The 27,589-nt window shown below is 37.5% G+C and overlaps 1 protein-coding gene and 1 pseudogene across 3 annotated transcripts in view; one reads left to right on the top strand and one right to left on the bottom strand.

The window, feature by feature from the left end:
• The window catches only part of UBE3D (ubiquitin protein ligase E3D), a 248,345-nt gene extending 221,626 nt beyond the window's left edge, over positions 1 to 26,719 (top strand). For 2 of the 3 annotated variants that reach the window (XM_058734584.1, XM_058734582.1), the window contains exon 10: positions 26,543 to 26,719. In XM_058734584.1, the coding sequence (XP_058590567.1) occupies positions 26,543 to 26,704 (162 nt within the window). In that variant the 3' untranslated portion in view covers positions 26,705 to 26,719. The remainder of the gene's footprint in view (positions 1 to 26,542) is intronic. The other variant, XM_058734585.1, reaches the window with a different exon arrangement.
• Positions 197 to 1,841, bottom strand: LOC131514498 (heterogeneous nuclear ribonucleoprotein A1-like; annotated as a pseudogene).
• Positions 26,720 to 27,589: the final 870 nt, after the last annotated feature.

Below are 27,589 nucleotides of genomic sequence, written 5' to 3'. Positions count from 1 at the left end.
TGGTTATCTTGAAGAAAAGTATTTCTAGATTTGTTTGAGTTGTAGGTAAACAAGCCATGTTTTTCTTGGAATACCAGGAAAAGTTTCCTTTTCACTTGAAAGAATGACTGACAATTTGTATTGAGACATGAATATTTAGCTGGCATCTTTTTTTTTTCAAGAGAATATTAAATCATCTATTGATTACACATGATAATGGATGATACACAAGCTTTAATCCCATCTATAATTTTATCTGATACCATAATTCAATTTAGATATATTGCATAGGATTTGCCAACAATCATATTAATAACTAAATAAATTCCAGGACTTTGCTTGGGTGACCCTTTTAATGGTGACCTCCAGGTCACAACACATTAACTGTCAGTTCAACCACACCAATGTTTGTGGAGACAATGGCTTCTGTGCCCAAGCAGGTTGCACATAAATTTCAAATGGAACCTGGCATCACCCTGAAGGATCTAACTTCACACTGTTGGGGTAGTTTACTAAGATGGCTTCAGAGGAGGCTAACTTTACACAGCACATTTAAAAAAAGACACACTTATTCAGTGTCATGATCAGACTATTACATTTAGCAATCAACAGCATGGGTGCAAAAAAAAAAAATCTAAATTAAAACCCTTTGTTGGAGTGCTTTACACTTTCCTCAGAACAAAAACTAAAATAACCTGTTATACAATTAGTCACAAATACAGTCCTCGAGTTTTTTGCCCATACACATGAGTATTGTCTAAAACATGTCTTCTTTGTAGCAGCTAGGCCCTGCCACCACTGTGCTTGGCTGAGTTCACAGATCTGTTGTAACCTGTAGCTTCCCTGTCACTTCTCTGGCTCTTCTTTCCTGCTAATCTTTGTTTCCTGGCAGTAATTAAAATCTTCTGCCACTGCCATAGCTACTGCTGCTGCTGCTGGAACTGCCATAGCCACCTTGGTTTCGTGGTTTGGCAAAATATTGACCTCCACCACCATAGGGGCCGGAGCTTCTGCCTCCAAAATTTCCTCCTTTTCATGGGTCCAAAATTTGAAGACTGATTGTTGTAATTGCCAGAATCATTATAGCTTCCACCACCTCCAGAATTGCCTCCATCATTACCAAATCCTTTATAACCATCCCCACTGCCACTATACCCATCACCACCTTGACTGCCACCAAGGCCACCTTGTCCACTGAAGTTTCCTTCATGGCCAAAGTTGTCATTCCCACCAAAACCACCTCCGGGACCATCACTGAAGTTCCAAGGACCACTTTGACCTCTTTGGCTGGAAGAGGCACTTGCCATCTCTTGCTTAGATAAAGCTTCCCTTACTTCACAGTTGTGGCCATTCACAGTATGGTATTTTTGAATGACAATCTTGTCTGCAGAGTCATGATCATCAAATGTTACAAAGGCAAAACCTCTCTTTTTGCCATTGCCTCGGTCTGTCATGATTTCAATCACTTCAATTTTCCCATACTGTTCAAAATAATCTCTTAGATGATGTTCTTCAGTGTCTTCTTTAATGCCACTGACAAAAATCTTTTTCACAGTTAAGTGGGCACCAGGTCTTTGAGAATCTTCTCTTGAGACAGCCCTCTTTGGTTCTACAACTCTTCCATCCACCTTGTGTGGCCTTGCATTCATGGCTGCATCCACCTCTTCCTCAGTGACATAGGTGACAAACCCAAAGCCTCTGGAGCACTTGGTGTTTGGATCTCTCATTACCACACAGTCCGTAAGCATTCCCCATTGCTCTAAACGGCTCCTCAGACTCTCATTGGTTGTTTCAAAGCTCAAACCTCTGATGAAAAGCTTCCGCAGCTGTTCAGGCTCTTTGGGAGACTCTGACTTAGACATGACCATGGTGGGAGGGAGACTCATGATGCTTACTCGGTGGTGTCCATGGGCAGAAAGTAGCTGACATCTTTTTAAAAAGTGTATGATTTATTTCTGTCACTACAAGGAAAACAACTGACAGCATTTGTTTTTAATGATAAAGTTTGAGTTTTCAAGAGAAAATTGAATTTTGAATCAGCTACTATGCTTGATTGCTTTCCAGTATGTGAAAACCTTGCTGATCAAATTGGCGGTGATATTAATGGATGTATTTTTTTTTTAATTTTTTTTTTGACGTTTATTTATTTTTGAGACAGAGAGAGACAGAGCATGAAGGGGGGAGGGGCAGAGAGAGAAGGAGACATAGAATCGGAAGCAGGCTCCAGGCTCTGAGCCATCAGCCCAGAGCCTGACGCAGGGCTTGAACTCACGGACCGCGAGATCATGACCTGAGCTGAAGTCGGACGCTCAACCGACTGCGCCACCCAGGGGCCCCAATGGATGTATTTTTTGATATGGTATAATGAAATATGTCAACATTTGGAAGATCTCCATAACACAGTGAATCAACATGCTCCAAATGTCATAAGATCATGCATGGGTAAAAGATCCATTGAAAGAGCAAGCTAGACAAGTAGATTTTAATGTAACAGAATAAAAGTTTATCGATATGTCTTCTGATTCCATATTGTAATTAACCTTTCAGAAATGACCACTTGTTGAGTGTTGGTGTAGTATCAAAGAAGGATATCCACAATTATCTGAACATTAAAATTCCCTTTCCTTTACAGATTATAGATCTTGAGATGCTATATTTTCTTTATATCAAAATAAATTGAATGCTGAAGCAGATATGGGAATCTCTCTGTCTTCGAGGAAGACAGACTCAAAGAGATTTTTTAAAATGTAAAAAAAATGATATTCTTTTTTACTACATATTTTTTTATTTTGGAAAATTTACTTACTTTTCCTAAAGATCCATTATTTATAGTGAAATGTAATACATATACTATTATTATTATTTTAAAATGAGTTAAACGTATAAAAATTTTCTCAGTTTTAGTTTCTAAATGAGTAAATATCAATAGGATGGACACAAACAAAAGCAATTTGTATACTCAATAATTTTTAAGGATGAAAGGAGTCCTGGAACAAAAAAGTTTGGGAACCATGGTCTAGGAAAAAGAAAAAACCCTGAGGTCACATTTAAGTCTTTTCATTTATGCATCTTCTATTTACTAATATGGAAATGAAAACCAGCACTCATATTTCTATGATGTGAACAAATAGAAGTAAAAAACTTTAATAGTGTTGTAACTGTGAAAAATATGTCTTTTCTGGTTATTTCTAGGTACAAATATTTATGGGAGATGGAAATCCTGAAATATTGTACTTGTTTTATTTTACCAAAAATACTTTGTGTTTGTGTATCAAAGAAGAATTCTCCATAAAAGTTTAATGATATTACTATTAAAATAATGTTGCCATACAGATAAAATCTGAGACTCTTAAGAAATATCAGCATAAATAGAAATTCAATAGTAAGGAATACATTTATTATAATTTCCCAAGGGCTTTTTTTTCATAGAATTATGACACCTGACAAATGGCTGCAGGGAAAATATGCCGAATGAGTTCCCCTGTTGTTTACAGCTTGTCACAGACTGGGGCAATATAGAAAGAAGATGAATGCATCCTTCCCACTCCAGATTGTCTCTACTCATAAAGGGAAACTGTTCTCTCCCCATCTCAACAATGATTGGTTTGGATCACTACAATAGATCAATGATATTCTGGTTACCTGATGAGTTTATGGAAACAGAACAAGGAAGATGGAGTCCCACTCAAGGATTTCCCTGCAAGGTGACCCCACAGTAGCCAAAGCTGAAGAAGCACTCTTTATGTTTTGTATAGGTGCCATGTTTTTTGTATCCAAATTGCCCTTTTTGTTTTTCTGATTCAATTAATGCCACCCTTAAACATTGCTACATACGACAGACTTGTTGGTCCAAGAGTGAGGCACAGACCAGCATCTCCATCATCCCTTGAAGCATTTTAGAAATATATACTCCTGGGCTCCACCTTGGACCTCCTGAATCAGAATCTGCATTTTAACAAAATCCCCAGGGGATGTATATATTTATTTATGTTGGAAAAGCACTATTGTGCATCGGATGATTTCAACCATGGCTTCACTTTGCAATCACCTGGAGTTTCTAAAAATCCTGATCCTTGGACTACACTGCAGAGCAATGAAATCAGAATCTCTGAAGATAGGACACTGCTTAAGAAGAATAAACATTCTTTAAGCTCTGTCAGTGTCACCCTTTTCTACTGCATTTATATTCATAGATGTACCTCAGGATTTATTATGGAAGTCGGTGGGGAAAATACTCCATAAGAAATTTTTTTAAAAAACACCTTTATTGAAGTATAATTGATATTTAAAAACCATACATGTTTAATAATTACAATTTGGAGTTTGGACATACTACATACACCCATGAAACCATTACACAGTCAAGGTAATAGGCATATCCATCACCTCCAAAAATTCCCTTGTGTCCCCCCTTTTTTTGTGGTAGGAACACTTTTTTGTGTGTGTCTGTGTGACAAAAACATAGGATTGACCTTGACACCTTTTTAGGTATACAATATAATATTGTTAACTATTGGCATTGTTTTACGGGAGATTTCTAGAACTTATTGATCTTGCATAACTGAAACTTTATGCCATTAAACGACACTCCTCATATCCCCCAGCTCCCAGCCTCTGGCAACCAATCTATTCTCTGCTATTATTTTAGCTATTTTAGATATCTCATATAAGTGGAATCATGCAGTATTTGTCCTTCTGTGATTGGCTTATTTCACTTAGCATAATGTTGTCAACAATCCAGAAATAGCAATATTAAAACCACTGAATCAATAAGTGGTACTTAGTAAGAGTTTATTGTAGATATAAGAACAGTTCTTGAACTGGAAGCCTTTAAATTCAAAGACTGATGTGAAGCTCAGGAGCATGACATTACATGACAGTTTATAAAGTGAAAATGAGGAAGTTGTTTAACCTTTACAATGATTTGTTATTGCATTGAGGGTTTCTAGAAGGCAGGGAATGGGTTACAAGTGATTATCTTACACAATTTTTAGGAAAATGACTTGTTTCTTTTATTAGAGGCATTTGTAAGAATCAACCCATGGTAAATTTCAGCTTGTTTTGCAGAATAAGCTAAATTAAATTTCATTTATATAGCTTAAATGTTTTTTCTGCTCAGGGAATTTTCAAGTCCCCTCTCCATTTTGTATTTAATTTTAAGTGTCCTCTGGTTTCAGCCATGTTGTCACATATGGCAGGATTTCCTTCTTCTTAAAGGTTGAATAATATCTCATTGTATTTAGGCACATTTTTTCTTAATCCACTCATCTATTAATGGATATTTGAGTTGTTTCCTTATCTTGGGTATTGTGAATAATGCTGAAATAAACACGTGAGTGCAGATATCTCTTTGAGATCCTGATTTCAAATCTATTGGGTTATACCCAAAAGTGTATTGCTGGATGATATAATAGTTCTATTATTAAATTTTGGAGGAACCTCCATACTATTTTCCATAGAAGCTGCACCATTTTACATTCCCACCAATAATACACAAGGGTTCTAATTTCTCCATATCATTATCAATAATTATTATCTCGTGTCTCTTTGACCCTAACAGGTATGAGGGATAGTTCATTGTGGTTTTGATTTACGTTACCTAATGATTAGTATGCTGAGCATCTTTTAACTTATCTGTTGGCCATTTGTATGCCTTCTTAGGAGAAATGTCTGTTCAGACCTACTACCCATTTTAAAAGCAGGTTATTTGTGATTTTGGTATTGAGTTGTGCCTACAACTCAATGTATATTATATGTATATATATATATATATATAACTCAATATATGTTATATATTTTGAATTTTTTTTTTTTTTCAACATTTTTTTTTTTATTTATTTTTGGGACAGAGAGAGACAGAGCATGAACGGGGGAGGGGCAGAGAGAGAGGGAGACACAGAATCAGAAACAGGCTCCAGGCTCCGAGCCATCAGCCCAGAGCCTGACGCGGGGCTCGAACTCACGGACCACGAGATCGTGACCTGGCTGAAGTCGGACGCTTAACCGACTGCGCCACCCAGGCGCCCCAATATATATTTTGATATTAACACCTTATCAGATATATGGTTTGAAAATTTTTTCCCCATTCTGTGGATTGACTTTTTCACTCTGCTGTTTCCTTTTCTGTGCAGAAGATTTTCAGTTTGATGTAGTGCCACTTTTTGTCTTTGTTGTCTGTGATTTTTTTGTCTATTTTTGTCTTTGTTGCCTGTGAATTTGGTGTCATAACCAAAATGTCATTGCAAAGACCAATGTCAAGAAGTTTTTCTCCTGCGTGTTCTTCTAGAAGTTTTACGGTTTCAGGTGTTATGTTTGTCTTTAATCCTTTTTGAGTTCGTCTTTATGTATGTATGGTGTAAGTTAAGAATCTCATTTCATTCTTTTGCATGTGTGTATCTAGTTTTCGCAACACCAAGGAAGGGAGACGACCCTTTCTCCATTGTGTATTCTTGGTAGTCTTATCAGAAATCAGTAGACCATTTATGCATGGGTTTATTTCTGAATTTTCTATTCTGTTCCTCTGGTCTATATGTCTGCCTTTATACTATACTGTTTTAAGTACTGTAGGTTTATAATATATTTTAAAATCAGGATATCTGATGCCTGTGTGATGCCCTTGTTTTATTTCTCTTTCTCAAGATGACTTTGGCTATTTTATATGACTTTTATGGTTTGGAATAAATTTCCTATTTTTTTTTTCCTTGAGAAGCACCTTTGGTCAGCAGGAGAAAGACAAATACCATATGATTTCACTCATGTGGCATTTAAGAAAAAAAATGAGCAAAGGCAAAGAGAGAGAGAGAGAGAGAGAGAGAGAGAGAGAGAGAGAGAGGCAAACCAAGAAAGAGACTCTTAACTATAGAGAACCAACTGATGGCTACCAGAATGGATATGGGTAAGGGGATGGGTTAAATAGGTGATAGGGAGTAAGAAGTGCCCTTGTGATGAGCCCAGGTGTTGTATGTAAGTGTTGAATCACTATATTGTACAACTGAAACTAATATTACACTGTAGGTTAACTAACTGGAACTTAAATGAAAACTTAAAAATATCTTTGGGATTTTGATGCAGATAGCATTGAAAATGTAGATTTCCTTGGGTAATATGGAAATTTTACAATATTAAGTCTTATATGAACAGATATATTTTCATATATTTGTGTCTTCTTTAATTTCTTTCATCAGTGTTTTGTTGGTTTTAGTGTACAAGTCTTTCATAATCTTGGTTAAGTTCATTTCTAAGTATTTTAGTCTTTTTGATGTGATTGTAAATGGGATTGCTTTACAATTTCCTTTTCAGGTAGTTTGTTGTTAGTATATAGAAACACAACTGATTTTTGTATGTTGATTTGTAACCTGCAACTTTACTGAATTTGTCTCTTAGTTCTAAGAATTTGTGTGTGTGTGTTGGAAACTTTCAGGTCTTCTGCATATAAGATCATATCATCTACAAACAAAGATAATTTTACTTTTTCCTTTCCATTTTGGATAACTTTTGCCTGTTTTTCTTAAATAATTTCTCTGGCTAGGACTTCCAATACTATAATTGGAAAGAGAGGGCATCCTTATATTGTTCCTGATCTTAGATGAATAGTTTTCAGATTTTTACTGGTAAGTACAATGTTGGCTGTGAGCTTGGTCATATATGGTCTTTATTATGTTGAAGTACATTCCCTCTATACTTAATTTGTTGAGTTTTGATCATGAATAGATACTGAATTTAGTTGGATGCTCTTTCTGTACCTTTTGAGATAATAATATACTTTTTATCCTTCATTTTGTTACTGTGGTATATCACATTTATTTCTCTGCATATTTGAACTATCCTTGCATAGTTCCAAGCATAAATCTCACTTGGTTGTTGTGAATGGCCCATTTAATATGTTGTTGAATTTGTTTTACTAGCATTTTATTGGGGATTTTTGCATATATGTTCATCAGGGATATTGCACTGTAATTTTCTTTGCCTGCGACATCCTGGTATGGCTTTGGTATCTGGATAATGCTGGCCTTGTAAAGAGAGTTTAGAATATTCCTTATTCTTTAATATTTTGGAAGGGTTGGTGTTATTCTTTAATATTTTGAAAATGGTTGGTGTTAATTATTCTTTAAATGTTTGGTAGATTTACCTGTGTAGCTATGTCGTCCTGGGCTTTTCTTGTTGGAAATATTTGATTATTGATTCCATCTCTTTACTAGTGATTGCCTGTTCAGATTTTCTATTTCTTCATGATTCAGTCTTGGTAAGTCAGATGTTTCTAGAAATTTATCCCCTTCTTCTAGATTACCCATTTTGTTGGCATGTAATTATTCTTACCAGTTTTTTTTTTGATCCTTTGTATGTCTCCAGCATTAGTAATAATGACTCCTTATTCGTTTCTGATTTTATTTATTTGAGTCTTTTTTTTCTTTAGTTTAGCTAAAGGTTTGTTAATCTTGTTCACCTTTTGAAGATACCAGCTCTTAATTTTACTGATTTTTTTCTATTATTTTTCTAGTCTCTATTTAATGTCTACTCTAATCTCTATTATTTACTACCTCCTGCTAACTTTGGGATTAGTTTGTTTTCCTTTTTCTAGCTCTTTGAGGTATAAAGTTAGGTTGTTTATTTGAAATTTTTCTCTTTTTTAAGTATAAACATTTATTGCTATAAACTTTCCTTTTGGTACTGCTTTTGCTATATCCTATAAATTTTGATATGCTGGGTTTTCATTTTTTTCCCCTCCCATCAGTGACATTTTTTTTAAAAGGATAGACATTCAACAAAGATGGTAGCACAATTCTATACATGTTGAATGGGTAAGAAATACATAAATATGACAATAAACATGGCACTTTGCCTTGAACAAGACCTGAGGGTAGCTTGTGGAAGGGGGCATCAGAAGAATGAGGTTTGTTGGTTATTATGAAGCAGTGGGAAGGAGGCTTAGTTGAAACTGGGTAGAAAGTTGGAATACCTTCTGTGTGGGGGGTTTTCATTTTCATTTGTTTCAAGATACTTTCTGATTTTCCCTTTGATTTCTTCTTGTATCCATCCCTCTTTTTCCAGGATATGTGTAATTTCCAATATTTCTGAATTTGCCAATTATCCTCCTGACTTTAGCTTCATACCATCATGGCCAGAAAAGATATGTGGTATGATTTCAACCTTGAATTTGTTTAGTCTTGTTCTGTAGCCTAATCTGGGATCTATCCTGAAGAGTGTTCTGTGTGTGCTTGAGAAAAATGTGTATTCTTCTGCCATTGGGTAGAATAGTCTGTATATGTCTATTAGGTCCATTTGGTGTATAGTGTTGCTCAAGACTATTTCCCTACTGATTTCCTTTCTGAATGTTTTATACACTGCTGAAAGTGGGGTATTATAGTCTCCTACTATTACAGTATCACTGTTTCTCTCTTCAGTTCTATTATTGTTTGCTTTATATATTTGAATGCTCTGATGTTGGGTATGTATGTAATTATTATATCTTCCTGGTAAATTGATCCTTTTGTCATTATATAATGTCCTTCTTTATCTCTTGTGACCATTTTTGACTTAAAGTATATTTTGTCTGCTATAAATATAGCCATGTCTGCTCTCTTTTGTTTACCATTTGTATGGAAGACCTTTTTCTATCCCTTTATCTTCAGCCTATGTGTCTTTAAATCTAAAGTGAGTCTCTCTCCCTCTCTCTCTCTCTCTCTCTCTCTCTCTCTCTCAAAAAAGGGAGAGAGAGAATGCATACTCCGTGGGATGGGGGTGGGCGGAGAGAGAGAGTATAAGAGAATCCCAAGCAGGCACCACACTCTCAGTGCAGAGCCTGGTGGGGGGCTTGATCCCACAAACCATGAGATCATGACCTGAGCCAAAATCAAGAGTAGGAAGGTTAATGGACTGAGCCAACCAGGTACCCCTAAAGTGAGTCTTTTATTTAGCATATAGTTGGGTTTTATGTTTTATCCATTCAGCTATTCTATATCTTTTCCGTGGGGAGTTTAATCAGTTTATGTTTAAAGTAAATATTGATAGGGAAGGAATTAAAATTGCCACTTTCTTTCTGTCTTACAGTTCTTTCGTTTCTCTTTTCCTCTCTTGGTGTCTTCCTTTGTGTTTTGTTAATTTTTGTAGTGATGTTATTTGATTCCTTTATCTTTTGTGTGGCTTCTATAGGTATTTTCTTTGTGATTACCATGAGGCTTCCATAAAACATCTTATAGTTTTAACAGTCTGTTTTAAACTAATGAAAACCTAATCTCAACCACATACAAAAACTCTACACTTTTACTTCTCCCCCTGACACACACTTTGTTATTGATGTCACAGTTTACATCTTTTTATATTGTGCCTCTATTAACATAAAAAATATAAAATTTCATAGTTAAGAGCTTGGGCTTTGGAGTAAGAAAGACTTAGTTGTGTTGGTCAGAAGTCTTTGGTTGCAAGTAACAGATGGTAATACAAGTTAGCAGATATCTGTTTCCAGATATTCAAATAATGTTATCAGCGACCTCTCCCTTTCAGCTTTTTCTTTCCTCTACGTTGGCTTCATTTGCAGGCACACTCTCTCCATTTTGCAGCTCTAGGCATATGTTGTATATACAGTTAGTGAGGCCTGAGAAAAGAGATGCTTCCTTGTTTAGAGAACTCTGACTGGCCTAACCTTAGCTGTATGCCTGTGGTAGGTAGAATTTTAAGATGGTTCTGAAAATTTCTAGCCCTTATTGTATAAAATACCCTTTTACAGTTATTCTGTAAAGCACTTGTTTAGATGTGTGTGAAAGCACTTGTTTAGATGTTGCTTTTACAGATATAACTCACGTCCCCAAATCAGTTGATGTTAAGATAAGGGAGACCATCTAGGTGGGCCTGATCTATTCACACACACCCTTTAAATCTGGGTCTTGGGCTCAGAGATGGTGATGTCAGAGATCTGAAGTATAAGAGGTATTAAACACACCATTGCCAACTTGAAGACGAAGAAGGCCATGTGGCAAGGAATGTTCTTAGCCTCTAGAATCTAAGAGAGGCCCAAAGCTAACAGCCAGCAAGGAACAGTGACCTTGGACCTATAATGGCAAGGAGTTGAATTCTGCCAACTACAAGAATGATTCTAGAAGTGGATTTCTTTCCCAGACCCTCAAGAGGAGACCTCAGCCTGGCCAACACCTTGATTTTAGCCTTGTGAACTCTGAGCAGAGAATTACTTAACCTCGCTGTGTTTCAGTTTCCTTATCTGTAAAATGTGGACATTAAAGAATATCTACCTTTTATAGTGATTGGGTTGCTTAAATGAGATAATGCATGTAAAGTGCTCAGTGGAGTGTCTGGCATATAGTCTGACCTCAATAATGTTACCTATTATTATTGTTAATGAAACCAGTTCAGGCACACTTAGTAACATCAGTTACAATAATAAGAGTGGGAGAGAAGGGAGAATTGCCAGCTCCTCTCTAGGTCTATTCTACAGCCTAGAAGGATGGTAACACTAGGGTGTCCTGCCATTATGTTAAGGTTCATCTCTTTTTAGCTAGTATTTTGGCTGGGGTTTGGTGGTAAAGAATGAAGAATGAGCTTCAGGAGCTCACAAAAACCCCAAATAAAAAGAGTAACATGACTAGGAGTCCAGAATATAATGGCATTCAAGAAGTTGTGGTTTCTTATAAAGAAATATTTTCTTTAGGGATTCAGTGTTGCCATGAGTCCCATAATCACTTTTGGAGGCAAAATGTAGTAGGAATTATTTGGACCAAAGAGAGAATGCTGTGTGGACATTCTTCATGTCTATATTTTTAATTCAAAACATCAGCATATGCTTGTTTTCTATGAAAGCCCACTGCAAAGGATCCTGGTTAGAAAAAAAAAAAAAAAAAGAATCCTTGTTACCACTAATTGACACGTTAGATCTCAGTAGGAAACTGCAGATGTTAACTGCTCACTGATGCACTAAAGCTTCCCAGGTTTCTCACAAAGGTTCAGAGTCCTTGTGAAATATTTTCTGGAAGTCCATGGATTAATGAAGTTGTTACTTGGAGAGGTGCTGTGAGGCCCGAGCTAATGTTGAATACAAAGTCTCCCTGGGAAGAGAACACTTGGTGGGTTTTTGAGTTGTAAGGGTAAGCGTTTGGTTGAGAAACACAGGGAATGTTCATGCAGACCCTGCAAAAGAAAGGCTTCAGATTTTGTAGAATCTGAAGCTTATAACATTTGGAGAGGTCCTCTTTCGGGGATAGATTTTAATTAATTACAGTTAAAATAATTGCGCTTTTGCAAATTTCACAAAACCATAAGACCATGTGAGATCATGTGAGAGGGCCACCCAGGGCTCTGGAAATATTGTATGCATATGTATTAAGGCTTCATGGGATTTAGGGTAAATCTACCTCAGCCTGGCAGTAAGATTATTTGGACAGCATGATCTAGAATTAGGGTCCTGCAGCCCATTCCCACTCATACCTTTGGCTTACTGAGTGATCTCAGGTGATTCACTTGCTCACATGCAATCTTATTGTCTTGGTTTGTCCTGGAAAACAGTGATTTTTTTTTTCTGTCAGTGTGGATGCAGGAATAACTATTTTTAAGATATGTACTATCTTTCCTTGGCAGAAAGCTGTACCAGTACACCATATTACCACATTTTTCATCCTAAATTCATCTTTTTAGTGACCTCAGACTCAGTGGAGTGAAGGCTCAAATTTTAAGTCATCGTTTCATGTCTTTACATATCCATCAATATAACAAAGGGAGAGAGAAAAGCCTTTGTTTTGAAAACCTGTAAATTCTCAGCAAAACCTATTTAATAAAAACTGTGCATTGTTATAGAAACTAAAGTGTTATCAGATAGCAGTTTAGTAAGAACAAAAAGTAAAAAGCAAAGTTTTACAGCAAGTATGTCTAGGGTTACTTCAATATAAATTTAATGAAATGTAGGCGTAAAAGGGTCTTGGTTAAAGTAAAGCCGAAATACGGTGAACCAGTGTAGCTTATTAGACTGAATAAGAGCTTATTTAGACCAGGTTTATTTGGACCGAATAAGAGACCTACAGAATTCTTATGCTTTGCTCTCATACATCAAATATCCCAAATGCTACTTTTAGTTTTTTGAGGAAATATGGTTACTTTTTTAGTTTTACCTCAAAATTGCTTGTTAGATCAGTTTTGAACCTGATTGATATGTATTCTTTTTTTTTTTTTTTAATTTTTTTAACGTTTATTTAGTTTTGAGACAGAGAGAGACAGAGCGTGAACGGGGGAGGGTCAGAGAGAGGGAGAGACACAGAATCTTAAACAGGCTCCAGGCTCTAAGCGGTCAGCACAGAGCCCGACGCGGGGCTCGAACTCACGGACCCCGAGATCATGACCTGAGCCGAAGTCGGACGCTTAACCGACTGAGCCACCCAGGTGCCCCGATATGTATTCTTATTCAATTCTTATTAACTCCCTAGTGTAAATTGAGACAAAGATTCTGAACACTTGGCCCTTGTAACAACCAGATGAACACCTCTCACGCTGTTTGAGACAGAACTGTTTACTTCTTCCTCTAGGTTCCCATGACATAATCCAATATATTTGTCCTTTTACGATCAAAACCAAACTGCCATAGTTGTAGGACTTGGGTGTAAGCCCCAGAAGCACATGCTGAGACAAGACTGGAGTGCCAAGCAGGACAGGGAAGCCAACACAGGGTGCGTTGGCAGGCAGGTTCCCACATTTGGGACATGGTGTACTGCACGCCTTAGAGCTGTCCCACTTGGGGACACAAAGCTGGCTGATAATCTAACCTCTTCGTGTTATTGACAGAGCTGGTCTGGAGGCGTTATCTCCCAGCACCTTCCTCCACCCGGTGCATAGGCTGAGCTCTCCCTCTGGCAGGTGGAGAGGCACAGGTGCTTGCTGTGGGAAGCGGTGGGCAAGTGTGGGAACCTTGACTGACGAAGGGGTAAGGGAGGACACTAATTGCCTCTGCCATATTATGAAGTCACAGTTTCAGTGCTGGAAGGAAATTTTGAGCTTACCCTACAGGATCCAGTTTCTTTAATTGCAAGATGAGGGTGGTAGACTAAATTCTAGTCATTTTGTCTCTAACTCTTAAATTATTTCATTGGCTATAGATCTTTCATGTATGTGTGATCCTGTACAAAATCATGTGCTGATTTCGATGGGTAGAAGGATATTTGCTAGACAAGTGATACAAGTACCAAGAGGCTTACAAATATTTTGGAAATGAACAAATTCAAATATTTCTGTTCTATGTTAGCATTAGCTGGGGGTTTTCTGCGCATGCCAATACGTATGATGTGACATAAGTGTGTCTGAATCAAAACACTGCTCTTTTGAGGTGGAGAAGGAAATCTATACTGAATAAAGTCAAGTAGGTAACTTAGTATTTAACTTGGACCTGGTTTTAAAAGTAGTCACAACTCAGGCAATTATTGAAGTTAAACAGAGTGAAAGGTTAGATATTTGAAAATAGCAGGGGAATGATTTTCGATATTTATCTCAGCTCTTCCTTCTTGAAAAGAACCGGGGGAATCAGCGAACAGTGTGCTTTCCCTCAGCGGCCACGTTGAACTTTAAACTTGTGTTTTGTTGTGTCTGCTATTGATCAATGGGGGCAGGAAGATTTATGGGTGCTCGGCTGGGAGCAGCACCGGCCAGAGATGCAGGCAAAAATCCCTCCGTGACTCACTGTGGGAGCTGCCCTTCCGGAGCCAGGAATATCCGTCAATAAATAGCAAGGCGGGGGGTCAGAGACGCCTCCGAGGAGCCACATCAGCTTCGGCCCATCCCACGAAGGGTGGGGATCCGGCTGCCAGGGGCCCTCTGAGGGCTGAAGATCTGTCCCCAAGTCTGTAAATAGCCCTAGCGTCTCTGCATCACAGACATCGCGGCCTTCCTTCCTTCGCCTTGCGCACTGAGGGAACAGGATAATTCTAAGCCCATCCGCCTGAAGGTGGTGGCCTCGTGCCAACTTTGGGGAACTTTCCAGTGATCTGAACTTTGAATTATCCTAATGCTACTGCACCGATGTGACTATGTTCGCTGATGTATTTTAAGAGCCTTGAAGGACTAGAGGGGAAAGGTTCTTTTCCACTGAGCAGTTACCCCCAAAATCGTAGGGATCCTTATACTTCAGTCCTTTTATGAATCATCTGGTGAATTTGTTAAAATGCAGATTTTTGCGCCCTTAACAGTTCCCATGTGGAGCCCAGAAATCTGCATTTCCTAGGTAGATTTTGTGGTGGGTGGTCTAGGACTGCACCTTGAGAAATAGCTTTGTCAGGTGGATCTGGTTCATTTTAACAAAGGAGAAGGGGAGGGAGGATGCCTGTCTCGCCTTTGAGTACAGACCCACAGCTACAAGTAAACTAATTCTTGGATGTCTTTTCGCTGATGTGGGGGAAAACACACCATCCCCCAATTCTTGTTGGAATGTATCTAGGTAAAAATTATTTATTTCACATATTGCATATATCCGGTTAAAAAAAAGCTAGGAGACTTTTCTTAAGCCTATGTACAAATCTAACCCAAGCAAGTAAAGAAAGAAAACCCCCAAATTGCTGATATAATAGATGTCTAAGGCTGTCTTATCACAAACAAGGTTTTGAGATCTAGAAAACAGCAGCATCCTAATGCTGGGAAGGATTCTGAATTTGAAGGTACCGTGAGGCTTGCTAGAGAGGAGAGGAGACCCTGAGGACAGGGTCTGTATGTATTCAACTCAGAGGGCCCAGACTGTCCATATTCCATTCTGTCCTGTCCTCTTTGCCCTGCTGCTGTCCTGTCCTTGTCTTGCAAGGAAACAGCCCTTTGTAGCACAGACAACTAGTTGGGACTCCCAGCATGGATGGGTCAGTGTTACAGTTTCTACGTTTTTCATACCTCACCCTGAACTGGTTATTATGGAAAATCAGTCAGTTGCTTGCATGGCCTATACTCATGTCCATACAGAACCATATTGCTTCAGTCTGTTACTTCTCTAGGTTTGTCCTCATTTCAGCTGTTGTTACCAGTATCGTGTACTGTGTAAGTAAGAATCTACAGATTCTCAAATTCTTTGGAGTGGCAACACTCAATATTTTGTTTTTGAACGTTCATCATGGACCCTAAGCCCCTTTCTTTAAAAATTTTTTTTAATGTTGGGGCGCCTGGGTGGCTCAGTCGGTTAAGCATCTGACTTCAGCTCAGGTCATGTTCTCACAGTTAGTGGCTTTGAACCCCGCGTCAGGCTCTGTGCTGACAGCTCAGAGCCTGGAGCCTGTTTCAGTTCTGTGTCTCCTCTCTGTTTCTGCCCCTCCCCTGCTCATGGTCTGTCTCTCAAAAATAAATAAACATGAAAAAAATTTTTTAATGTTTATTTGTTTTTGAGAGAGAGAGACAGACAGACCACGAGTGAAGGAGGGGTAGAGAGAGAGGAAGACACAGAATCCAAAGCAGTCTCCAGGCTCCGTGCTGTCAGCACAGAGCCCGATGCGGGGCTCAAACCCATAAACTGTGAGATCATGACCCGAGCTGAAGTTGGACGCTCAACCAACTGAGCCACACAAGTACCCACGGCCCCTTTCAAATGTAACTAGAAAATCTGGGGAGACCCATTGGAATATTTTTGACTGGCTTGGGCTTTTAAAAAATTTCATTTTCTTTTTGGTATTTTATTTTTTATATAGGTCTATATACTGGACTTCTTTCCACCTGCTTTACATTGTGGAAGTTTATTGTAAATGGGGTTTTTCTTCCAGTTACAGTTTGTTTATTTTATTTTTAATTGAAGATTAGTGGACATACAATATTATAATAGTTCTGGGTGTACAACACAGTGATTCGACAAGTATACACATTACTAGATGCTCACTATAACTGTAATTACCATGCTACCATACAAAGTTATTAAAGTATTATTGACTATATTCCCTAAGCTGCACTTTCATCCTCAAGATTTATTTATTCAATAACTGGAAGTTTGTACCTCTTAATCCCCTTTACCAATTTCACCTATTTCCACCTTCTCTCCCCTCTGGTGGTTGAGGTTTTTGGGAATCCAAGGTTAGGATTTCTTTGTTCAATTAAAAGGCTGGTTTGATGCAAGCCATTTCCTAAACTGCAAGAACATGGACAACCCTGTCTACTGGCTGGTTTTGCTGACACCAAACCCAGTTTGTGAGAAGCTAGACTCTGTTGCCTGAGATTAAGGACTGTGTTTAGTTATCTTTATGTGTCCAGTGTCTAGCATAGTGCCGGCTCATACTCAATTCTAATTACGTCCCACTCAAGTTCAGTTAATTGTTGAATGAATCAAACAAACTTTGCAAGCCCTGGTGATTACATCAAGAATATTGGAATAGTAATTTACCAGATGAGAGAGTTAGGCAAATGGGGCAAATAACTAGTATGTATCTCACTGCTCTTGATTCTTGATCACTTAGCAAGATGTGGCTAATGCTTTATAACACCTTTTCTTCTTGGGCCTACTTCTTGATCATTTTAAACCCAGTGCTCTGGAAGAACCACTACCAGTCAATCAGAATGGGGTTGGGTGTGGGGGTTAAAGAAAAGGAATATATATATTTTTGTCAGGTCAGTACTAAGGTTTATATAAATTAATACTTTCTACTGTCATAAAAGTGAAAATTCCCTAGAGATTAACAGACTCATATTAATTGCTGATGGCTGTCTCTAGCCCTGTATCAGAATTTTGAGATTGCAGGGAAGAGTCTTAAGAATCAACTAATGAGTTTTGTCCTGGGCATATGAAAGATGAATGGTAACACTCTGCTGGCCATTTTCCATCTGTACCCAGCGATATTTTTAGCCCATAGGCTATCCTGGGCACAAGCAGGGAAATGGGAATAATGGAGCGGGGAAGAGAAGAGAGCAGCAGAGAAGAAACAGAGTGAGAGAGAGAGACTTTGAGGGAGAGACATGAAAGAGGGCTATGCAGTGGGCAGTGTGACAATGTGTCACCACCAGGGACTTTAGGCGCTGTGTTGTCATTTCAGTGCCATAGGCTGTCTGTCCCTACATTGAACTGTTATGGGTCTAAATTGCCATTCTGTGCAGCAACTGACACACTCAGAAGAGACTTATATTGTGAATCTAGTAGTCACAATAGCAACGGAATTGAAGAGAGAAGGAGAATGAGGGCTATGGAGTTGAGAAGAACTCAGGGGAAATAGTCTTAGAGTGCTTCAACACCCTGCACCCTCTCTGCCCTGCCACCCCCACCCCGCCATTGCTATGGGGATTAGCCAGCAGGACTGAAAAACTCTGGCTATAAGATTTCATTGTTTATTCATCATACTGTGGGAGGCTCTGTGCAAGTTATTGGGACTTATTCAGAGATGAATAAGACCTGTTGTCCACCTGCAGGGGGGGTCCCAATCTGGTAGTAATAAAAGATCCATCAACAACAGCACCCGTTAAAAATGTGAGAAGCATCATGATATATGTATGAACAAAAGCTATTAATTCTGCCTAAGGGGGTTGGGGAATTTCAGCTGTGAAAAATATTTAATAATACTGTACCTTAGGAGATATTTATTTTGATAGATTGTTAGGAAGATAAATAACTTGCTGTTGAAAGAGAGATTCTAATGTAGTATAGAATTGCAAAGTAGATACAGCATACCCCACTGTATTGATGGATTTATTAGGAAGAGCCGGTGACACTTGAGCATGTCTTCCCTCTTAAAAATAATGTACGATACGTGTGCATTAAATTTAATGAAGCAAACCAAAAGACATGGATCAATTTGCTGGTTGATAAAAGACAAAGTGCTTTTTCTACAGTAGCCAATCTAAATGTTTGCTGATTGGAGTTGAATTTCTTAATGAAAAAGACTTATTGCTCAAGATGACCCCAGAATACTTGTGTTTAATATCAGTACTCTAGTGATTCCTAAAGGTAAGAAGTTAAAAATAATCTAATCTTATTTATGTGAGGCCATCTAATCAGTTTGGGTCTGGTAGGTGTTAGTTTTTGCAGGCCTAATTGCTCATTGGACCATCCACTGGAGTCAGAAGAAGCACAGACAAAGGGAATCTATTCTGTAAGAATGTGCTTATATTGCAGACCTATCGCCCATTGTGGATTTTCATTAAGTGGACTTTGCAGTGGGCGGTTCTGCTTTATATGTCCAGTGGTTGCTCTATTGATCTTCTCAGGGGGCTGGCAGGCATTTCACGGTTTAGGATTGCCCGAAACATTTGGCAGGAATGTTTAATTTTAGCACTGTTTTCTAGACCCATTCTATTACCTGCTATGAAGCCAGAGCATCAGTCCCCAAGGAGCTTACACTAATTAAAGGGCAAGGTTCAAGAGAACATACTTCTTGTTTCACCAAAAACCTTTTATATGAAATAATAGCCCTGAGTGCATGGATAAACAGTCCAATAAAGACTGTGGGTAATTTCAGTTTATATGGTGAGAGGCTGAAGTAGTCTTTTGGGAAGAAAAACTTGAAAATGCGATCAATGTGTAGATATCATTTGCAGTAGGTTCTTTAGACCCGGCACTAAATATTACTCAAAATAGGAAGTATCAGTTTGGTCAGAATCCATTACAGATTTAATTGGGAGTCAGATGTGTGCAAGAAATTATGGGCTGACTATAAACATTACAAAAATTTCAAAAAGTCTTCAAATCTGAGAAATTCGGACCATTCAGGGACTGACAAAAGAGATTTGAATCTATAGAGTACTTTGAGTTAACTCAGGGTGATTTTGTTTCGTAACCCTTCTGATAAAAAAAGAAAAATTTTCTTCTGAGGTTGTACTGTCAGATATGGTGAGTTTATTTCTCTTTTTATATGATTACTTTCTGTTTATTAGCCTTTATGTTTTTAAACTTATCCCCAAATATGAGCAAATGTAGCTTATGTTTCTCTTGAGAAATGAACAGAGCAAAACAGACTCCTATTCTTTTTCCTTTTTTTCTTCCTTAAACTTCTAACAAGACAGATTAATTTTTTTTTCAGTCAAAATGAATCAACCTTTACTATAGAGTTATCATGTCAGAGATAGAAAGGTTGTCAAGCAAAGCCCTGTATGATATAGTCTGTAATAGAGTAATCCCATCTCATACATAGTGAAATACTTTATTTTTATAATAAACTTGGAATTTGGGGCATAGGAGTTATGGTACTTATATTGCAATAATTGTCATATTGGGATAAAGTCCAATTGCTTGATCCCACTATTATAATGCATTTAGATAAATTTAGACAAAGTAATTTTATGACAAAAAAATGATCACTTTCAGTTTAACGATTATGAAGATATTTCAAACTAGCAATCTACAGACCAAATCCAACCTATAGACTCAAAAATAGATTTATAAAAAGTTCAAAAGGCATTTTTTGGTTGTATAGGAAAGGCAAATCTCTTTTCCACCATTGTCCCCAACTGAGAAACTAATCAGTTTCTTATGTATCCACCAGAGACAGTTTGTGTGCCTGTGTATATAAACAAATATGTGCGTCCATTCCCAAATATTGAACCCTGACTTTATACCACTGTTCTATGCCACTTTTTTCTTTCTTCCTTCCTCCCTCCCTCCCTCCCTTCTTACCTTCCTTTCCTTTCTTACCATTATATCTTGGAGCTCATTCCATTTTAGTACATTATTGTTCTTTCTGATTTTATTGTATGCATTTACCAAAATTTGTTTAATAATTTCCCTGTTAATGCCCATTTTGGTTGTTTGCAAATGTTTGCTAAGTTTTGTGTGACTATAAGTACCTTTGTGTAAGTACCACATCAGAGATGCCAGTAATATATCTATCTGTAGGATATATTTCTGGAAGTGAAGTTGCTGAGTTGGAGGATAAGGACTGTTGTAATTATGCTATTGTTAAATAGTCCTCCATGGTGGTTGAATGAATGTGGCCTCCCAGCAGCAATGCATGAGAATGCCTTTTCCCTCCCCCTCCCAGCCCAGTGAGCTATCTCACTTTTTGATCTTTGCCAGTACAAGTGAAAAATATCATCTCATTGTTTTATTTAGCATTTTTTTAATGAATTTTTTTTAATGTTTATTTTAGAGAGAGAGACAGAGACAGAGTGTGGGTGGGGGAGGGGCAGAGAGGGAGGGAGACACAGAATCTAAAGCAGGCTTCAGCTCTAAGCTGAGAGCCGGATGTGTGGCTCCAACTCACCAACTGTGAGATCATGACCTGAGCTGAAGTTGGACACTTAACCGACTAAGCCACCCAGGAGCCCTAGCATTGAGGTTTAGTAACTTCTTTTCATATGTCCAGGAGCCATTTTGACTCTCTCCTCTGTGAACTGTTCACAGCCTTTTAAACTTCAGTTGTTGGTCTTTCACATGTCAAATTGTAGAGGCTCCTTTTAATTTAGCAATATTAGCGATTGGGATATGTGTGTAAATATGTTGTGTGTTTTTCTTTTTTACCTTTTTCCCCCTTGTATTTTGCCTTTGCCATGTGGAAATTTGTGTTTTGCATATTTTATTTTATTTCTTAATTTTTATTTTATTTTTTATGTTATTTATTTTTAAGAGCGAGCAAGACAGAGTATGAGCAGGGGGAAGGGCAGAGAGAGAGGGAGACAGAATCTAAAGCAGGTTCCAGGCTCTGAGTGGTCAGCAGAGAGCCCACATGGGGCTCGAACTTGCAAACCAGGCAATCATGACCTGAGCTGCAGTTGGACGCTCAACTGACTGAGCCACCCAGGTGCCCCAATTTCTCTCTTTTTTTAAATGAAATTAGTTTACTTTAGATTTTCTGTTTCCTTTGTCAGTTTTGGTAAACGGCCTTTTCTAGAAAGTTATCTATTTCATACAGGCTTTTAAATTGATTTCCATAGAATTCACCACATTCTATGAAGATGAATCTTGTTACCACCTCACCATTCAGAATGTCTAAAATTAACTCAGGCAAGGACAGATGTTGGCAAGGATGCAGAGAAAGAGGAACCCTCTGCACTGCTGGTAGGAATGCAAACTGGTGCAGTCACTCTGGAAAACAGTATGGAGGTTCCTCAAAAAATTAAAAATAGAACTACCCTATGACCCAGCAATTGCACTACTAGGTATTTATCCAAAGGATGCAGGTATGATGTTTTGAAGGAGCACATGCACCCAGTGTTTATAGCAGCACTATTGACAATAGTCAAAGTTAGCCAAAGTATGGAAAGAGCCCAAATGTCCATTGACAGGTGAACGGATAAAGATGTGGTACACACACACACACACACACACACACACACACTGGAGTATTACTCAGCAATCAAAAAGAATGGAATCTTGCCATTTGCAACAACATGGATGGAACTAGAGTATATTATGCTAAGTGAAATCAGTCAGTCAGAGAAAGACAAATGTCATAGAACTTCACTCATTGGTGGAATTTAAGATACAAAACAGATGGACATAAAGGAAAGGAAGCAAAAATAATATAATAAGAGGGAGGGGGAAAAACCTTAAGAGACTCCTAAGGATAGAGAACAAACTGAGGGTTGCTGGAGGGGAAATGGATTAAATGGGCAAAGGGCATTAAGGAGACACTTGTAGGGATGAGCCCTGGGTGTTATATGTAGGGGATGAACCACTGGACTCTACTGAAATCATTATTGCACAATATGCTAACTAATTTGGATGTAAATTCAAACAAATAAAAAAATAAAATAAAATAAAATGAATCTCGTGATTCTTTAAATTCTTCTGTTTGCATTTCCATTTTATCATCTTTTTTGTTTATACAATTTTTCTTCTTTGTTTTGTTTCTTGATGTTACTTAATTATTCACCCTTCCTCTTCCTTCATAAAAAGAGTTTTTGTATCTATTTATAAGTTCTACTGTATGTTTCTAACTTATTAATTACTATTATATAGTCTTCATTAATTCCTTTTATATGTTTTTCTTCTGTCAATTTTGCTGATCTCTATATAACTTTTAATGTTGGATGCTTGTGCCTTTTGCCTTTATTATTATTCAAATAGGCATTTAAGGCTATCAGTTTTTCTCTCAGCACTGCACATTCTGATATGTTGCAGCATCCTAAAACATTGTTTTCCAGAAATTTGTAATTGTGCTTTTTAGTTACTTTTTTTTCTTTCTTTTTTTTTTTTTTAAGAGAGAGAGAGAGAGCACGGACAGGAGAGGGGCAGAGGGGGAGAGAGAGAATCTTAAGCAGTCTCCACACAGAGCCCGATGTGGGGCTTGATCCCACGGCCCTGGGATCATGACCTGAGTCAAAATCAAGAGTTGGACAATCAACTGACTGAGCCACCCAGGATCCCCTTTAGTTACTATTTTACTCAAGAATGGTTTAAGGGAGAGTTTTACTATTTCTAGATGGAATTGTGATTTCTACATTTCCCAACTTACAATGTTATCTTTGGGGTCTAATATGTTGTTAAATTTTTGTGAATGTTTATGTTTATGTAAAATGAAGATATAGTCTCAGTTTTCCAGGGTGCAGAACTTTATATTTATCAGTTAGATCTCTGTTGTTAATCTTTATTTTATTCTTCTATAACTCTACTTATTTTTCCTCTACACAACTTGTCAACAAAGAGAGAGGACTTCAAATCTCTCACTACTAATGTGTTTCTTGGTATTTTTCTTTGAATCTCCTATAATTTCTTCTCCATTTCTGATGCTGCTGTTATTTGGTGCAGAAATATTTGTAGCAGTTGTATTTCCATTGTAGATTTTACATAGTGTCATTACAAGTAGATTTATTTGTCTTGTTTAATGCTTTTTGCTCTGGATTCCATTCTGACAGTTAAAATTCTAAGCCCTGCTCTCTTTTTATTTGCCTTTGCTTGTTAAATATGGTCTATCTTGGGGTGCCTGGGTGGCTCAGTTGGTTAAGCATCCCACTTTGGCTCAGGTCATGATATCCATATGTGAGTTCAAGCCCCACGTCAGGCTCTGTGCTGACAGCTTAGAGCCTGGAGCCTGCTTTGGATTCTGTGTCTCCCTCTCTTTCTGTCCCTCCCTTGCTCATGCTCTGTTTCTTTCTCTCTCAAAAATGAAATAAAAACATTAAAAAAATTTTTTTAATGCTATCTCTTTATTTTTACTTTCTGAATCACTTTAAGTTTTCATCTATATAGAATTGGGTTTTGATTTGTGACTCAGGTTTTGTCTTTCATCAATTAGTGCAGGCCATTTAGTTTTATTGATATGACCTGTATATTTGGTCTGGGTTCTGTCAATTTAGTTCATGCGATCTTTTCTACTTTGAAGAGACTTTTACTTTGTAGCCTGTTTTCATTCAATTTGCCTCTGTGTAGTTTTTTTGATACTAAGAAGTTTGCATATTTGTTCTAGTTACCTTTTAATTATAGTTTTATATAGTATCTTTAGTTCCTCCATGTTTTTAGACTGTACTTATTAGTTTTCTACTATATACAATACTGAAATTTGTGTGTTCCCTCTTCCCCTTCTCTTCTTTTACTTTATTAACTTATTTCAATCAATACTGCTAGCTTTTTTAGTGTCTCCCTTTGAGTAGCTAAGTATGTTTAAGTTTGTATTATTTGACTCTGTTACCTTTGAGATCCTTTGATTTCCAGGTATTAAAGATGAGGCCATCAAAAAACTTACCGCCTTTTTTCACAATCCTGTCACAATTTTAAATAGTTGTATCATGTTAAAATATTCTTTCTTTGATTTATGATGAAATATATTAATTGTTCATCATCATTCTCTTGCTTACTTTCCCAAGCTGTATTTTGTTGGATGAAACTTGTCATCTAATGGTTTTCTTAAGGAAGAATCATGGCAATATTACCTGAATTTTTACATATTTTAAGTGGTTTGACTGAAGCTTTTATAGAATATGAAAGATAGATTGACTGCATATAAATTCCACAGCTCACAATTCTTTCTTGGTAATGTTATAGGTATTGATTTGCTGGGTTTTGGCATTGGATTCTATGGATAAATCTAGATCAGTCTTATTTTTTTTCTCCCATCATATCTATTGCTTGATATTTTTGCCTGTCTTTTTCCAAAATTTTGTACTTATTTTGGAAATTCAATGACTTTTCTAGGATATGTCTCCATTTTGATCATTCTGGATGAATTTTTCCTGGGTCAGTGTATGTCCTTTTCCTCTAAAGGAAAAACTCATGAGATTAAGCATGTTGTATTTGTTATAAAACATATTATTTAAAATGTAAACAGCATTCTACCAATGCATAATCAAAGCCTACATTTCCATTAGCACTAAAATACTCAGTCAAATTGGGGCACCTGGCTAGCTCAGTAGGTTGGACATCTGACTTTGGCTCAGGTCATGATCTCGAGGTTTGTGAGTTAAACCCTGCATTGGGCTCTGTGCTGGCAGCTCAGGGCCTGGAGACTGCTTCAGATTCTGTGTCTCCCCCTCTCTCTGCCCCTCCCATGATCATGCTCTGTCTCTCTCTGTCTGTCAATAATAAAACGTTAAAAAATTTTGCACTTGTTAATGTCTATCTATATGAATGGTAGGTACATGTTTATAGGTCTAGTCTATCCAACAAAAGTTTGAAGGCCACCTGTGGTAATGGTAGTTGATCCACATCATTCCAGATCTTTCTGTGCTTTATTTTGTCCAATCTTCAAGACAACCCTATGTGTAAATTCTATTATTATCCCTATTTTGTAGAGGAGAGACTGAGACTTAGAAGAGACAGGTAGCTTGCCCATGTTAGTAAAAGGTAGAGTCAGGATATAAACCTAAACCAACTGACTCATAACCACTAGATCATCCAGTTGTCTAGCTATTTAGATACTTCTCTTGATGCTTAGCTATTATTCAATCTATCATTGTATCCTTCTTATGAAAACTATGTACTTAAAGGTTTTTGAGTTTTAGATCCAATTAGTTCTCAATGAGAGGTGATTTTATTTCCAGGAGACATTTGTCTGTACGTCCTGAATGTCTGAAACTTTTTTGGCTGTTATAACTGGGACAAGAGGTGGTACTTTTAGGTTGAGTAGTGAGCCAAGAATGCCATTAAACATTCCACAAAGCATAGGACAGCCTTCACAACAAAAAATTATACAGCCCAAAATGTTGATAGAGCTGCTGTTGAGTAAATAGGACTTAGATGCTGGTTTTCTTGAGGGAAGTCTTTTTATATATGTGTATAACTTTGTGTAATTTAATATGCTATAACAGAGAAGATGCATAAAAATGCAACTACGATTTTTAACAAAAATAATATTTAGGTGTATTTTTTAAAGTTATAGTACTCTTTAGAATTTTATTCCTTCAGTGCCAAAAAGGACAAGCAACCAGGCATACCTTATTCAAGATTTGACCTGGTTTTTAAAAAATTGCTTCTTTTTTCTGTCCCTGATGTAGTTTTATACCAATAAATATTTCAGGAATAGTGGTCTCATCATTGAGTTCAAGGGAGGCTGTTCATTAAGGAACTCCACCCCCATTACTGATGAAGAGCTCCAAATTAATTATTTCCTGATTGCATAGTACAGTATTTATGAAAATTAATAAGAGTTGTTCATTGTTCTTTGGAGGTGGAGAAAGAGGTTGTTAGAATAATGAAATTGGACAGTTGTCAGAGTTTCTATTTAAAAGACCATGTTATTAATTAGTCTTTCTCTCCTTTCAGGGAATGAGATCAACACTGACTGAAATTTGCTCAAGATCACTTTCCTTCAGAGAAGCTTACCTGTCGATTTCACCCCACACTTTGGAGCAACCAAGAACAATTATGCAGTATAGTTATAATAAAGTCTGGTCACCTCAAAGTCAAGGCCCACTGCCAAAATGATAATTTAAGAATTTCTCTTCTTCTCTTTCTCTCTCTGTCTCTCCTCTGTCTCCCCCCCTCCCCCCCCACCCCCCGCCCCGCCACCCCCACAAGCCACATGTATCCAAAGCAAGAACTTGTATTTATTGCCTCTGGATAGTGGTGTGGAGGTATGTCACAGTATTCTAAGCACAATATCTTTTAAAAAGTAATTTAGTGATATGTCTAACAGAGAAGTACCTAATATCTGACTTCAATATTCAAAACTGTATCTTTGCCATTCCCCTGTAGTACAATACCAGAAGCTACCAGCCAAATACTTGGGACGTTTTAAAAACATTTCAGGAAAATGATTCCTGTTATAGATTTTCCTGAGCTCACAAAATGTTTTTTTTTAAACTGGTGATAAATCTTTCTTATCTTAATGAGCTCTCTTAGTAATTTAAGGAAACTGATTTAGAAAGGATGAATTGTGCATTTTAGAACAAAAATATGAGCATAACTAAGGTGTTTATCAGTATGAATTCCTCGGAGAGCTGGTAAATGCTCTTCCTAACAAATTTTCCAGCTAAAGGTTCCCATTAGCAGCTGTTGGTTCGTTAATTGTCTTTCTTCAACAAGTAGTCACGGGAAGGTTTCATGGCACCAGAGTTCTTTCTGTGTGTCTCCTCCATCCAAATTCAAAGGCATCATTAGAACATCTGGAGGACAGTATGACAGATAGCACAATCCTTCTGGTTCTTGTACTTCCACGTGTCTCTTGGTGTCTTCTTAATTAGGACGCAAAGTAAAAGTGACAGAACTGTTGCTGGTGAACAGACAGCAGCTGGCACCTCCATGAGAGGGGGCAGATTTAGCAATCGGGGTGTAGCATAATAATTCATATGCCCTGACAGACAGGAACAC

The sequence above is a fragment of the Neofelis nebulosa genome, chromosome 6 (genome assembly GCF_028018385.1).
Source record: "Neofelis nebulosa isolate mNeoNeb1 chromosome 6, mNeoNeb1.pri, whole genome shotgun sequence".
Taxonomy (NCBI): Eukaryota; Metazoa; Chordata; class Mammalia; order Carnivora; family Felidae; genus Neofelis; species Neofelis nebulosa.
The sequence above is the reverse complement of the archived record's forward strand: the minus strand, read 5'-3'. Positions and strand labels throughout refer to the sequence as shown.